At 54.7% G+C, this 14,543-nt stretch overlaps 1 protein-coding gene across 3 annotated transcripts in view; it reads right to left on the reverse strand.

Moving 5' to 3' along the window:
- The window catches only part of ZNF423 (zinc finger protein 423), a 337,109-nt gene that overhangs the window by 23,185 nt on the left and 299,381 nt on the right, over positions 1-14,543 (reverse strand). For all 3 annotated transcript variants that reach the window (XM_019794103.2, XM_034672642.1, XM_034672641.1), the window contains 2 exons: positions 5,828-5,959; positions 4,124-4,239 (listed from right to left, as the gene is read on the reverse strand). In XM_019794103.2, the coding sequence (XP_019649662.1) occupies positions 4,124-4,239; positions 5,828-5,959 (248 nt within the window). The remainder of the gene's footprint in view (positions 1-4,123; positions 4,240-5,827; positions 5,960-14,543) is intronic.

Below are 14,543 nucleotides of genomic sequence, written 5' to 3' on the forward strand. Positions count from 1 at the left end.
ACAACCATTGGTTTTTCTATTCCAATAGTCTTGCCTTTTTCTAAAGCACCAGGTAAATAGAGCCACATAGCACGGAGCCTTTCGCATCTGGCTTCGTTCACTTGGCACCTGGGACTCATCCAAGTGGCTGCGTGTACGAGGGGCTGCTTTTTATTGCCAAGGAGTGCATCACTGCACGAATGTACCACACCTGTCCATCCGTTTCCAGGCAAGGGGCAATTAAGGGGTTTCCGGTTGGGGATGGAGGTTTTGGTGTGAGCGCGTTTCTAGTTCTCCGGGATAAACACGTCGTAGGAGGATCGCTCGGACAAATGGCAAGTGTGTGTTTAACTTGATAGGAGCTCACGAACTACTTTGCCGGGTGGCCATACACTTCCAGCTTCCACCAGCCATGTGTGGGGGTTCCAGCCGCCCCCTCCTCACGCTGGCCAGCACTCGGCAGGGCCGGCTTTCTGCTTCTGTTTTGATCGTGCAGGCAGGTGTGCGGTGGTGCTGTGTTGCGGTTTCCGTTTGTGCTTCCCTAATTACCATCATGTTGAACGTCCCCACATCTTTGGTGAAGTGAAGTGCTTCCCTTGTTTTACAGTGGATTTTCCCCTTCGCTATTAAGTTGTGAGGGTTTTTTTTTTTTTTAATATGTCCTGGATACAAGTCCTTTATCAAATAGGGGATTTGCACATATTTTCTTCCCGTCTGTGGCTTTTCATTTTCTTCACAGTGTCTTTCAAAGACGAGACTTCTTACATTTTGATTCAGGGTGGAAATTGGAAAATATTTCTTCCCTACTTGGATTCCCGGCACAATGGGGATAAAATCCAAACTCCTTTGCTGTCCTACAAACCTGGTCTCCACCTGCCAGCCCTCTCCACACCCCTCCCCCCTGACTCGCTGGGCTTTAGCTGCCTGTTGCCTTCTATCGTCCCAGCAGTAAAGCCAGCTCACATGGCCACAGGGCCTTTGCACACACAGCTCTCCTCCACACACTCCCTCCTTCTCACCAGCCAGGTCTCAGCTCAAATGCCACCTCCTCAGAGAGGCCCTCCCTGACCACACTCACACCGAACCTCATCCCCATCAGGCTCCAGCCTATCACCTGGTTTTCCTGTCTTTGTGGTAACCATGACAGGACACTGTCTATCAGTCTCTCTTGAATGCAGGCCCTGTGGGTGTTTCTCTGTCTCATTCAGCACGCTCTTGTCAGTTCCTAGATCTAGTACCTGGCACATAGTGCGCTTCCGTGTACATGCTCTGAACAAGTGGATTGCAAAGCTAGTCCCCTCTCTTGCTCCTACTCACTCTGATATGAATGTGCTGCAGTCTGTCTGAAGTCCTCTAAACCAGTGTCAGTCTTTGGGCAGAGCCAGAGAACTCAATCAGACAGGACTTCACCTCCCTCATCCTGGCAACAGTGCTCCTGTTAATGCATCCTAAGAGAACATTTGTTTTTGGAGGAAGACACATCACTGGGACACAGACCAAGCCTGCCAGAGTCAAATCCCATCTCTGTTACCTCTATATTCACAGCAGGAATTTCCAGTTCTACAATGACAACAATCCTAAGCCCTATACCTTAAGACCGCTCGGCTCAGTCACTTATGCCTACAAACACTAGTTTCCCTGAGTCTCCACACAGGACCTCAAATGACATACACCCAGGAGAGCCAAGCAAGGCTCCAGCAAGCACCCTGCCTCCCGCTGTACATACAAACCCCCACAGGTCACCCCCTGGAAAATAACACACCTGCCTGGCAGCCCCAGGTTCTGCGTAATGACAATGAAAACTCCCATGCCTGAAAAGCCCTCCTCTCCAAAGACCAGAAAATTGCTCTTCAAGTTACTTAAGGAAAGCCATTATTTGCATAGATCTGGTGTTGCCACAACACTTCCACATTTAAATGGTCTGTAATTAAAATCATTAATTGCAGAAAATAGTTACTCATTAAGGCTGTAATTTAGTGAGGTTCTTGGCATTTGAGGACTGCCTTAAAGGTTGAAGGGATGACCCGGGAAGCCACCAGCTCACAGGAACCATTCTGATGTCTGGGACAGTCTGCAGCCCCAGGCGGGGGCAGTCGAAGAGGGTCCAGCTTGAAACCACGGCTTCCTGGGCCTCCGCGTCAGGAGGCAGGCCTGTGGCACAGTGACACCAAGGAAGCTCACACAAGGCAGGACTGGGCGACTTCCCTGGGAAAAACCTTCAGGCCAACAAGGGAGGACAGCATCCCTTCCTGGGCATACAGGACAACGTGGGAGGACCAGAGGGCTGAGTGAGTTCAAAGTTTAAGTAAATCGTAGTTTATAAGAGCTGGTGGATTTCAAAGAGGCCTGCTGTGTTGAGCTATAAAAGCTTCAGTGGTCTGGGGCCCTGGGGTCTACCCCCAGGTAGTGGTGCCAGGCAGGTAAGGCAGGTGGGAGGTAAGGTATGGGGGGGGGCGGACTGCACTTGGCAGGGCACACGGCCCGCTCAGGCGCGAGGAGGCTTCCCGGCCAGCCCGCTGGCCAGTGCCAGCACACATCTCCCTCGGTCGGCTGGGAGAGGGGCAGTTAGCCAGGCTTAGCTCACTTTGTGCATCAAGGCAGGGACAGAGGTGGGCCCTGGGCAGTGTCAGGTCCTTCACTCTGTCCCACAGTGTGACAGGATGAAGTCAGCTCTGCCTGCCCGTCCTGAGATGGGGCCAGCCCACAGGAAGGGACCCGATGGTCAGATGGTGAGTCCCCACTGAGCCCCCCAGGGGCCTGTTTTCATTTCCTGTGGTGACGGCTCAGGCCGGGCTGTGTGCGTGGGCTGCAGCCCGGTGAGAAGGTGGTCTACCCTGCCCCAGCTATGGCTGCACTCCTTCAACCCCAGAAGAGGGGCACCCCACTGCTGCCCCTCAGTGACCTTACGACTCAGCCCTGCCACTGTGGCCTCAGCCCCATCCCCAAGGAAGGGTGCGACTGCTGAGTGCAGGGTCGGCTCTCACACAGGTGTGCAGGCAGACACTGTGGGTCATGGTATGCACAGTGCTTGGGGGGGGGGGTGACAAACGCCAGCTCTCTTTTCCTTCTGGGCACAGGGCAGGACGACCTTCCTCGCCCCCTTGGAAACTGGGCACGGCCACATGACTGGATCTGGCCAAGCCACCACGAGAGAGGGAGATGTGTGTCGCTGCCCCGAGGAAGCTTCGAGGGCTGGTGTGTGATTGGCCACCTCCCTCGTGCTGTTTGTGCAAAGTGGTGTTATTCTCGGAGTATGGGATCGAGGCACGCCTGCGTGTATGTGTGATGTTTCTGGGGAGGTCCATGTGGTACCTCTTTTTGGGGTGTGGTATTATTGTGTGTGTGTGCGTGTGTGCGTGTGCGTGCACGGTATTGCTGCGTGGACACAGGACCAATCCAGCGTTACAAGAATTTCATGCGAAAGCCAGCAGGTAAAAGGCAGCGTCACCTGGACCAGATCTGAGTCCTCAGAAACCAGTAACAGGTAGAACACCAAGAGGACTGGCTATAGGGGTCTGGGGGGACAAACAACACGGCGTCCCCTCACAAGGGCCCTCTCGGCCACTGCAGGTGCCACATGGGGATTTGAGGAAGCCGGCCAGGGCCTCTGTGCTGCCCCTGAGGGCTCCGTCCACCTCAGGACCCGGGGTGGGCACCCCTTCCTCTGAGTTGAGGCCCAACACGACTGCTCTCACTTTTTCTGGCTTTCCCAGGCAGAGCTGGAGGCTCCAAGACCCCAGACCCAGTGCCTGGCTGCACACAGCCCCAGGATTCAGCCACGCAAGCTGCACAGACCACCAGCCACAGATCCAAAGCACCACTGAACATCATCACCTAAGATCGGTGGAGAAACGGGATCCCCGAGAGGGGAAACACCACCAACGAGAGCCTTCTGACTCCTCACTGGGCCCTGCTGCTCTGGGTCGGCTCGTCTGAGAGTGCTGGTCAACAGAGGCCACGAGGCCACCCCCACACCAGCCTCCACGAGGACAACCACTGGCTCCACACCAAGCACCTGTTGCTTTTTGGGTGGGGGTGAGGCTAAGTACAAGACCCCACAATCCTGGCTTCCCCCTAAGACCCTCGGTGCCCACGGTGCCCTGCAGAGCACCAGGAGGGGTGTGCAGCAGACGAGGGCACTCACCTGCAGCTCGGTCTGGAAGAAGAACTTCTGTGGGCACTGCGAGCAGTCGTAGATCTTGTCCTCCTGCCCGTGCACGGCAAAGATGTGCTGCTGCAACTTGTTGGCCTGGACAAAGACTGCACACGGACACGGCCGTCAGGGGCCAGACTCTGGGGACACCAGCCCGGCCACCCCCACACCACTCACAAGTGGGGATTACCCAACCACGGGCATAGCCGGCCAAACATGGGGCTACTGGGAGATCACTGGCAGCTACTAGAGGGGGCTCGAGCCGGTGGAGCTGAGCTCTGCCACTCAGGGTCTGTGCAACATTGGACAAGTCACTTAACCTCTCTGGGCCTCATTTCCTCCTCTGAAAAAATGAGGATCATTAAAGTATGTAGCTTACTGGGTGGCTGGAAGGATCAAATGGGTTAATACTTGCAAAATGCTTAAAACATGGCTTGGCACATGCTTAGTCCAGGGAACGCCATCGCCATCATCATCATCGTCATTTACCAGATGCCTTCCGCATGCAGGCTCCTGACTGTAGCACAGGCCTGCAAGGCGGGCACTACTGTTACCTTCATTTTACAGAAGAGGAAACTGAGGCATTGGAAACATTAAATGACTCGTCCTAGGTCCCACTGCTAGCAGGTGGCAGAGCTGAGAGTTGAATTAAATAAACTTAACACATTGTCTAAAACAAGAAGGTGCTTGATAAACACGAATTACTATTCTTATTGAGGTCCTCAGATCCCCGCGCAGGGACCCCTATGTCTGCGCTGGCAGACCTGGCAGCCGAGGTCCCTCGATGCCAGCCTCCGCCCAGCCCACAGGGTGTGATGGCAGCAGATGGATGGGGGCTCCCGAGACTGAGGGGGAAGGGGCGCCAGGGTGTTCCAAGACTCTCGTGCACCCCAGAGGCGTGTAAGTGTGTGGGGACTTTCCCCTTCCTCAGGCCCATCATGGAGCGGGTCACAGCCCTGGCTTCCCGGTAGCAACAGTCCACGAGGCAGCCCAGGCCCTGGGCACACACAGGAGGTGGCCCCGAGGCAGCTGTGTGTCTGGGAGGTGAGAACTTCAGAAATCCCCTCCCGCCAGGCGCCCTCCCCGGGGTGGGCTTCCTGCCGTGGCAGACGACAGATGTCGGGGGAGGCAGGGGGAAGGCCAGGGCTCCTACACGCACACCGGCTGCCATCTGGGCAGCAGGAGGGGGGATGGCAGAGCCCCTGAGACTCGCCTCGGGCCGGGACAGCCGCTCGCCTGGGCGGGCAGCCAGGCTGAGTGTTGGGGGCCGGGGGCTGGGGACTTGGTCAGCAGAGCCGCCCTTGACCCCTCCATCCTGCAGTATGGATGGAGCAGGTCCGAGGCAGGCCCAGGAGGAGGGGAAGCCAGGAGTTGTGCACAGAGAGAGCCCCACCATTGCTGGACAGAGCTTGCAGCTTAGGGAGAAGAGCCTGGAAGAGCCTGGAGCCCATGGAAGACAACAGAGGGGTGAGGCTGGGCTGGAAGAAGCAGTTATGCACAGGGGTGAGGGGTGGGCTAGGAAAGAGGGCTCTCAACCTGCCTAAGAGAAGGGGCCAGAGGTGAGGGGCCAGCTCTGCATGGGCAGGCAGGGTGATGGGCTCTGGGTCCCTTGGGGACACCAGGTCCACGTCAGGGCAGGAACATATGCAATTAAAGGGCTAGGCACTTCATCCCCCCCACCCCACGCACACTTACCTGTGAAGCACACGGGGCATTTGAAGGTGCCGCCCATGCCCTCGAAGCTGTGCTCAATGAGGTGACAGAGGAGCTTGGCTGGGGAGTCGAACATCTGGTTGCACAGCTTACATTCGTGGTTGATGCCTTCCTCTGCAAGGAAAATGGAGGCCAGTCAGTGACCCTGTAAACCATGCCTCTGGGCAGCAGCCCAAGGCTCCCAGTATAGCCCAGGCCAGCCTCTCCCTGGTCCCCAGTACCAGGGCCGGTGTGGGGGCCACAGATGCCAAGACCCATCCCAGCTCCGGATGGTCCCGCCCCTGGAGGCTGACCGTCCCCGCGGCCAGCCCCGAACACCCGGCTCTCAAAGGCATCATTTGCTGTGATTTCTCTTGGTGCTCGAGCAAGAGCGTGTGCAGGCATGATCAGCGGCTGGAATCTGAGATCATGTCCCAGTGGAGAGGAGCCCGGCATGGGGTCTGCACAGAGAAAGGAATCCAACCAGAACTTTTAAAAATCCAGTGGAATATTTACTGAGCACATACTGTGTGCCAGGCGCTTTGAGCTGGGGATTCTGTGGGGACCTAAACAGACAGTGCGCTTGTCCCCATCCTAATGGTGGGAGAGACACTTAATAAAGATGGCCAACACATAACACAGCGTCAGGAGGCGACGTGAGAACATCACGAGTCAAGGGCAAAGGCTCCAAGATGCGCTGGCTTGATGGTAGCAGGAGGGCAGTGTGCCTGAAGCTTAGGGGCAGGGGTGGGGTGGGGTGGGGTGAGGTCAGACGGGACACACGGATGCCCATCGCCCAGGGCCTTGCTGGCCGCCAGGGTCTCTGGCTTTTGCTCTGAGCCTTGAATCACCCCTAGTAGATGTTACCAAAACAACAACAACAAAACGTTCTTTTTTACAATTTTGGAACATATGGCCTATGGACAGTGGCTGACAGACAAAGGGCAGACACCCTGACCTTCCAGATAGGAACATGGCTCCATCTACCCACTTGGGAGCCGCTATGACCTCAAACCTTCACTCAAAGGTGCCCAGGACAGAGAGTGTACCCCGGGGACCAGCTTCTCACCAGCATCCAGGGGAGCAGAGCCAAGGTCTGGTGCCCCAGCCCAGAGTCAGCAGGGCAGAGTTCAAATCCTGGCTGCTTCTCCACACTGGGCGGCCCAGGTGTTAGTCCGCTTAGAGTAAATGAGGGCCCCCGTGAGCCCCTGTCCCGTGAGGCTGTGTGAGGACAGCGTGGCCCGTGGCTCAGCAGGGGGTGTGGCGGGGAGTCCCCCTTGCTTGAGTCCCACGTCATCCAGGGTTGGAACCCGGTGCTGCCACTCCCTGCATGATCTCAGGCAAATTACGGAACCTCCGTGTGCCTCAGTTTCCTCTTTTCTCAAATACACGATAACTGCCTTCCTTACCGCTACACACCCTAAGAATGGCCAAAATCCAGAACACTGATGACAGCAAGTCCCGACAAAGATGTGGAGCAACAGGAATTCTCACCCAGTGCTGCTGGGAATGCAAAACGGCACGGCCACACCGGAAGACAGTTTGACGGTTTGTCACAAAACGAAACACACTCTAACTATATGATCCAGCAATCTCACTCCTTGGTATTCACCCAAAGGAGCTGAAAACTTACATCCACACAAATGTTTACAGCAACTTTACTCATCATTTCCAAACCTCAGAAGCAACCAAGAGGCCCTTCGGTCGGTGAACGGAAACACAAAATGTGGTCCATCCAGATGATGGATTATTATTCAGCGCTAACATGAACTGAGCCATCAAAGCCAGGAAAAGACGCGGAAAGCCTTCTACGCATATTACTCAGTGAAAGAAGCCAATCGGAGAAGGCTACATCCTGTACAATTCCAACTATTCTGGAACAGGCAAAGCTATGAGGACAATAAAAAGATCAGTTGGTTGCCTAAGGTGGGGTCAGAGATGAACGGGCAGAGCACGGAGGATTTCTAGGCAGTGGTAACACTCTACATGATATTATAATGATGGAGATATGTCATTACACATTTGCCCAAACCCACAGAAGGCACAACACCAAGGAGGAAACCCAAGGCAAACTATGGGCTTGCGGTGATGACGGGGCGTCACTGTACATTCATGTTTGCAAAAAACATGTAGCTGGTCATTCCGGGGAGTGGCCTGGATAACGAGGAAGGCTACGCACCTGTGGGGCAGGGAATACAAGGGAAATCTGTATCTTCTTCTCCATTTATCATAAACCTAAAACTGCTCTTAAAAAAAATAAAAGTCAGGGGCGCCTGGGTGGCTCAGTCGGTCGAGCATCCGACTCTTGATTTCAGCTCGGGTCATGATCTCGGGGTCCTGAGATCAAGTCCCACATCAGGCTCCACGCTCAGTGGGGACTCTCCCTGTTCCTCTCCCGCCGCCTGCCCTCCCCCTGCACATGCACGCGCTCTTTCTTTCTCTCAAATAAATTAATTAAATCTTTAAAAAAATAAAAAATAAAAAAATAAAAGTCTTCAAAAAAATGTCACCCTCCCCCAATAGCCTTCCTCTTATAGTTGATGTGACAGTTACATGGGTTAATGCAGGGGCCCCTGGGTGGCGCAGCTGGTCGAGCGTCCGACTCTTGCTTTCGGCTCAGGTTCTGATCTCAGAGTTGTGAGATCAAGCCCCGCGTCGGGCTCTGAGCTCAGTGAGGAGTCTGCTAAAACTTCTCTCTCCCTCTTCCTCTGCCCCTCCCTGCTCTCTCTCTCTCAAATAAATAATCTTTCCCCCCCCCAAAAGGTAAATGAGTTAATACATGAAAGAGGATTTTGACCAGCCCCGGCACACAGCAAGCACTCAGTAAGTGTTTGTTGTCAGGCCCGTCGGTATCAGCGAGAGTATTATCTGGGACAGCCAAGGACACGGGCTCCCTCTCGGGCTCCCCCAGGGAACCAGCCCTCACCAAAGGTGCCAGGTGCTCTGATTTGCCCTCCAAGGCAAGAATTAGGTAGCAGAGGGGCTCTGCCAGTGGCAAGACATGAACACAGATGGGCTGAGGCTCCTGGCGAGTCCCTGGGTCCCCAGGCCCTGGCAGGGGCTGGCAGGGACAGCATGCATCCCCCTGGCCCAGCCATCCCCCTGCCCCCCCGGGAACCCCCCCACAGCGGCGCACGCACACACACGTGTGCGTGCAGGTGGGCCTGCCCCACATAGCCCACTGGCTGGAATCTACCGGGTGTTTGTCGTGCCCCTGGAGCCCTGGCAACTAGGCCACATGCACCCGACAGAGATTCAGCCAGAGCTTCCATTTCCACTGACGGAAAAGGAATTCATTGACAAGTTTGGGGACACGGGGCAGGCTCAGCACGCTCGCCGCATAGGCCCTACTCACGTCCTCCGCTTCCCTTGGGGAGACTCTCATCATAATTAGAGATGGCCTCCTGTGTGGGGGCTGCCTCAGAAGACCCCCAACACACCCCCTGCCCCCCCCACACAAACAATGCTTCTCAGTGCCTGGCACAAAGTACGGAGTGGATAAACGAAAGGCGGAGAGGTACCACCCGCATATCTATGCCCGCCCTGGTAGAATGTGGACACTTCTTGGGCAGTAATAAGGCAGACGGTATGTGAAATGATGATTGTACAGAGGTTTCTATTATCGTTTATAATATAACTTGCATTTAAGCTGATCCCATAAATTAAAATCAGAATTAACCCTGCTTGCTGGTAAAACCCCATTTCTAGGAAAGAGAATTAGACCACTTGCTAAGGCAACAGCCAACTGGGGGTGGTGCTCTGAACAGGATACAAGGTCCTCCCCATCCATATGCATCCCACCTGCCCACCACCTCCAGGCAGCCTCCCCTGACTACGCCAGCATGCACAGCTGCACCTGGCTGGGCACGGTGACCCTGGATTCATCTAACCATATCCTAGGAGTCTTTCTGATCCTGGCAACTAAGTGATGGGCACAGATAACGGCTGCTTCTCCTCCAGCCCCCACAGCATCAGGCCCCACCTGGACCCGCAGAAGGGGCTCGGGAAATACGGAGGAGAGCTGGCCCCGGCTGGGCCCTCTCCCCCTGCCCAGCCAGAGCCAGCTCCCCGGGCGGGCAGGGATGGCAAAGGAGGATTTACTGCTCTCTGCCGAGCGGGGCCTTTATCCACTTGGCTGTGAATGGAGACGTGCCGTCTGATGCACAAACACCGAGAGGACAAAGAAGGCTCCCGCAACTTATAAATCAGAGAAATCATGTCTGACAGTCTCTTTCCGTTCTCTGGGTGCCGAGCAATTCATCAGCCGGTCCCCCCTGATTCATAGACGCTGCTACACCCTGGACCCACGTTCGAAAATATGAGCCACCAGCCGGTTCCGGGGCCCCAAACAGCTGCCATTTAAGCACATCACACCCCCAAACCAGTGTCGATGCGAGGTTGTGGGCTAATTAGACCAAGAGCCCGATAGACAACCGTGTGTCACTGCTCCCTTTCCTCGCTCCCCCCCCCAACATGTTAAAGAGAGTCAAACCTGGGGAGACGGGGGAGGGAAAAGAAAACAAGCACAAAGTGAAAACAGAGTGAAAAATAAGAAAGCCGGACGGGCTCCCACAGAGCCGAGAACCTCTCCCATTCAGGCTGGGCCTTCTGGTTTGCAAACCTTCTTTCTGAAAGACAAGGCCCTCTCCCCACCGGAGGGGGTTGGAGGTGCTCCCTGGGGGGCGTCCCTCATGTGTACACCTCTGCCTATGCAGCCATCCAGGAAAATTGGAGGGGGTGGGGAGCTGCCCTAGTTAGTGTGCAAACACTCCTGTGCGTGCCGGTGACCCGATAACCAGCCAGCCCACAGATACCGTGGCTCCTTACCCCGCCAACGTGGACAACCTTCGTCTGTCCCAAGCCATTGGGTCCGCAGAGAGTGGCACCCTCCGAGAATAACTTTCCCGAATTATATAAGATCACACAGCCTCGGCAGACACCTTGGAGCAGAATGACAAAGCTGTCTGGGAGCCCACGGGCCCCTCCGCCCTGGCAGGAGGGGGGGTGCTGGAGGGTTTTGTGAGTTAAGACGCAAAATCACTTCCTCTCCTTTCTATTCTTTTTTTTTTTTATAGCACATGACAGGCATCCATAAGAGAGACCCACACAACTCCAGTGAATTATGCAGCCCCACTCATTTGTAAAGTGAAATGCAGATTTTGCCTGTTCACTGTGCCAGATCTTTCCTCCCAGTCCCCGTAAGTCAGGGCTGGCACGGGGAATCCATTGATTATGATTTTTTTAAAAATAAAAATAAATAAAAACCCTAACGGCCAAAGAAACAACCCAGCAAGCACGAAAATCCCAGAGTCCCCCCACCCCAACCCTCTTTTTTTTTTTTCCTTCTGTTCAGGAATAATAAGTGTTAATTTTACACTTCATTTCTCAAAAAAATAATAGGATGTGCTTTTGCTTAAAACCAAGTCAGCCTGCTGGAACCTTTCAGGCTGAAACTGTGTCAGCCCAAAAGAGGAGCGGAGGGCTTTGTGGGAGAGCATCGTGCCGAGATGATAGCTTCCTGTAATGTCCTCGGTACCGACTTTTGTCTCCAAAAGCATTTGATCCTGGCAGACACATACTTATTTCCATACAGGTCTTGGGGGAAGCCAGGAGGAGAGAGAGCTGATTATCAGAATCCTGAAGGTGAAGCTCAGGTGGGCCCCGCTGTTGTCAAAGGCAGGCCTGGGCACACATTCGGAGGCCATAATTTGCTGCCTGGGAGGGAGGGGCAGCAGGCTGCGGCGGGGAGTGGACAGGGCATTGTTCTCGGGCTCTAATGCACTGAACGCGACCTGCTCCCGCCACATCGCTGGGCCCGGCCTGGCCCTTCTTGAAGCGGGGACCCCACTCGGGGAAGCTGACCCAGGAGTGGTATCATTACGGCACAGACCCCTCTAAGCGGAGAGGACCAGTGACTGCCACCTGTGTCGACAGGGGGCATAATTAGCCACCTCCAATCGGGAAGCAGCAATTAAGGACACAAGAGTGAGAACTAGAAACACCTGAGTTTGAGTCCCAGTTCCAGTCATTCGCTGTGTGTACTTGGGTAAGTTACTTAACCTCTCTGAGCTTCCGTTGCTTCTGCTAGAAAATGGGAAGCATCATCCTCACAGGGATTTTGTAAGGCTGCCAAGCAGGCTGCTGCCACCACAGGATGTCTGACCTCAGGGAAACCCTCCTCCCCCAGGCCATCTCCTTGTCCTCCTTCCCTCACTTCATTCAGGAGTCTGCTCAAATGTCACCTCCTCCGAGAGGCCTTTCTGGATGCCCCTCGCTAAAGCAGCACACACCCCCATCCTGTCTACACCTCACCTACCTTTAATTTCCTTTATAGTGCATATCACCACCAGGCATATTACAGAGTTGATTGTTTTGGTTTTCTTAACTGACTCCCTCTCTTGCACATCTTACACACACACACACACACACACACACACACACACACACAGTAACGTAAGCTCTGTGAGAGGTATTTTGCTTATGCTATGTCACCAGTGCCTAGAACAGGGCCTGGACATAGCAGGTGCTCAATAAGAAGGGAATGAGCGACTCGTGTAAAGCACTTAGTACGTTTCTTGGAACACGGGGTAAGGTTGCTGGTAAAAGCTGATTACCACACATCAGTGGTCCCCCCACACTAGAAGGTCTGGTGGCTTATAAACTTTGTGCTTGCCTTCAGAAACGCGCTAGTCAGAGCCTCACAAATGGCCTGCTCCAGGAGTGCAGACCCAAAGGGTCCCCCTCAGTGGACAGAAAAGAAAAAGAAGGCTTAAAGGGGCAGCACCTGTGTCAGCAAAGTGGCCGAGCTGGGGGTGGGGGCATGCGGTCACCCCAAGCAGCTCTCTACACCTTCAGAAAATACCAAAATAGGCCCAGGACATGAGACCTGGGACCCAGCAAGCCATCCTCTGCTCCCTGATCATCCAGAATTCGGGGGTGAGGAGGATGGACAGATGTCCCCTCCCGGGTTCCACATTTGAGCCTGGAGGCCCCCTTGCCAGCCAGCTCACGTTGGCAGGAGGGCCAGGAAAGTGGGGAGGCAGCGCCCACAGTGACAGCGTGGCCCAGCCCAGGGCCGTAGCACTGTCCCTGCAACAGCATTTCTGGGAGTGGAAGACAAGGCAGGGGACGGGACACACTGGCTGCCTCATCGAGCTGAAAGCCTCTGTTCCTGGCTCGGGTAATAAATTCACCAGTCCTCGATTCCACAGCCCACCCCAAGGCTCAGGTCAAGTAAAGACCCCTGAGATCCAGGGGCCTGGGCTCAGACACACACAGGGCACACGGAGATAAAGAGGAAGAACAAGGAGCCCAGCATTCATCCAGGTAAAAGAGCAGGCAAGAGGGGGACCCCAGGAGAGGACCCCTCTGATGCTGCCCTAATAAATAACCAACCACAAACAGGTACTGAACAGGAAATAGAAACCTAGGCCAATGGGGTACGTGGTCCTTTGTTCTCTGCAAGGAACAAAGACCTTTGGGTGGAAGAGAAGAGGGCAGATACTAATACCTGGGCAGCCCGATCAGGCTGTTTATCTATTGAGTTGTTATTAAATACCACAAGGAAATGAACTAAGGCAGGCCGTAAGGGAAAGGGGGCTGGGTGGGGTGATATGTGACCTGGGAGCTGACAAGGGGCAAAGGAAGAAACAGGGTCTGAGGGTGAGCCCTTCCCCAGAGGCCAGGCAGGAACTGGGTAAACATGGAAGTGGGGGCAAGGGCTGATCTTGGGACCTCCCCAACACCCTAGGCCCTCGTTACGCTGAATATCTACATCCCTGCTAGGCCGGGGTGGTCCCTAGATCGCCAGCCCAGGCACCACCTGGGAGCTGGTTAGATGCAGAATCTCGGGCCCCACCCCAGACCTGCAGAATCTGCATTTTTAAAGTGCCCCTGTGATCTGGGCATGCACGCAAGTTTGAGGAGCACTGAGCCCTATAAAAAGGCTTCTGGGGATGCCGATCTTCATGGCTGTTGTCCCGAAGCTGTGTGTTCACAGCTATAATCTTTCCCAAGATTGTACGCTTCCACCTCTAAAAAGGAGGAAAGTTTTCTACAGTCACTTGTCTACATTTTACAGAAGACTGAGAAATATATCAACAGTGGGAAACACTCTCCTATTATCACAGCTGGAATGGGAATGACTTGGGGTGTCTTTGGAGGGGCTGTTGGAGACTCAGGGGGCGATGGTGTCCCTGCTGCCCCAGACCCCAAATGCTAGGGTGCTCAGCGCCTCCCCTCACTCAAGAACACTTAGCCATTGCTTGAAGGCACGCCTCGCCACTGCCACCCCCATTCTGGGCTCCCATTTTCCTAATTAATCCTGGAGGATGGGCTGTGCCCTTCCTCCTCCCCTCGGGGGCACCTTCCCAGGCCTCTCTGGCCAGGAGGGACCCATCTCCTGGTCCCCCTGTGTTTCAGAAAGGCTTATAAATGAGCTCTGGCAGCCTGAACCAGGGCCCCACGGGGGACCCGAAGCCTCTTCAAAACAGAGCCCTGACAATTAGGCAGTCTGAGTTTTGAAAGGCTTGGGATTGATGGCGTGGACAGTAAAAATATCACCTGGGGAGCTGGGTGTAGTCCTCTGAGGGTTGCCTGAGGTCAGTTGCCATGGCAACGGAGAATGAGCTCAACCTTGTAACTGACCCTTATCTTTTTTTGATCTGTGGGCCACTTGGGGCCAAGGCTTGAAATCAACTGGAAAATAATCCGGTCACAT

This window comes from Ailuropoda melanoleuca, chromosome 12 (genome assembly GCF_002007445.2).
Source record: "Ailuropoda melanoleuca isolate Jingjing chromosome 12, ASM200744v2, whole genome shotgun sequence".
NCBI lineage: Eukaryota > Metazoa > Chordata > Mammalia > Carnivora > Ursidae > Ailuropoda > Ailuropoda melanoleuca.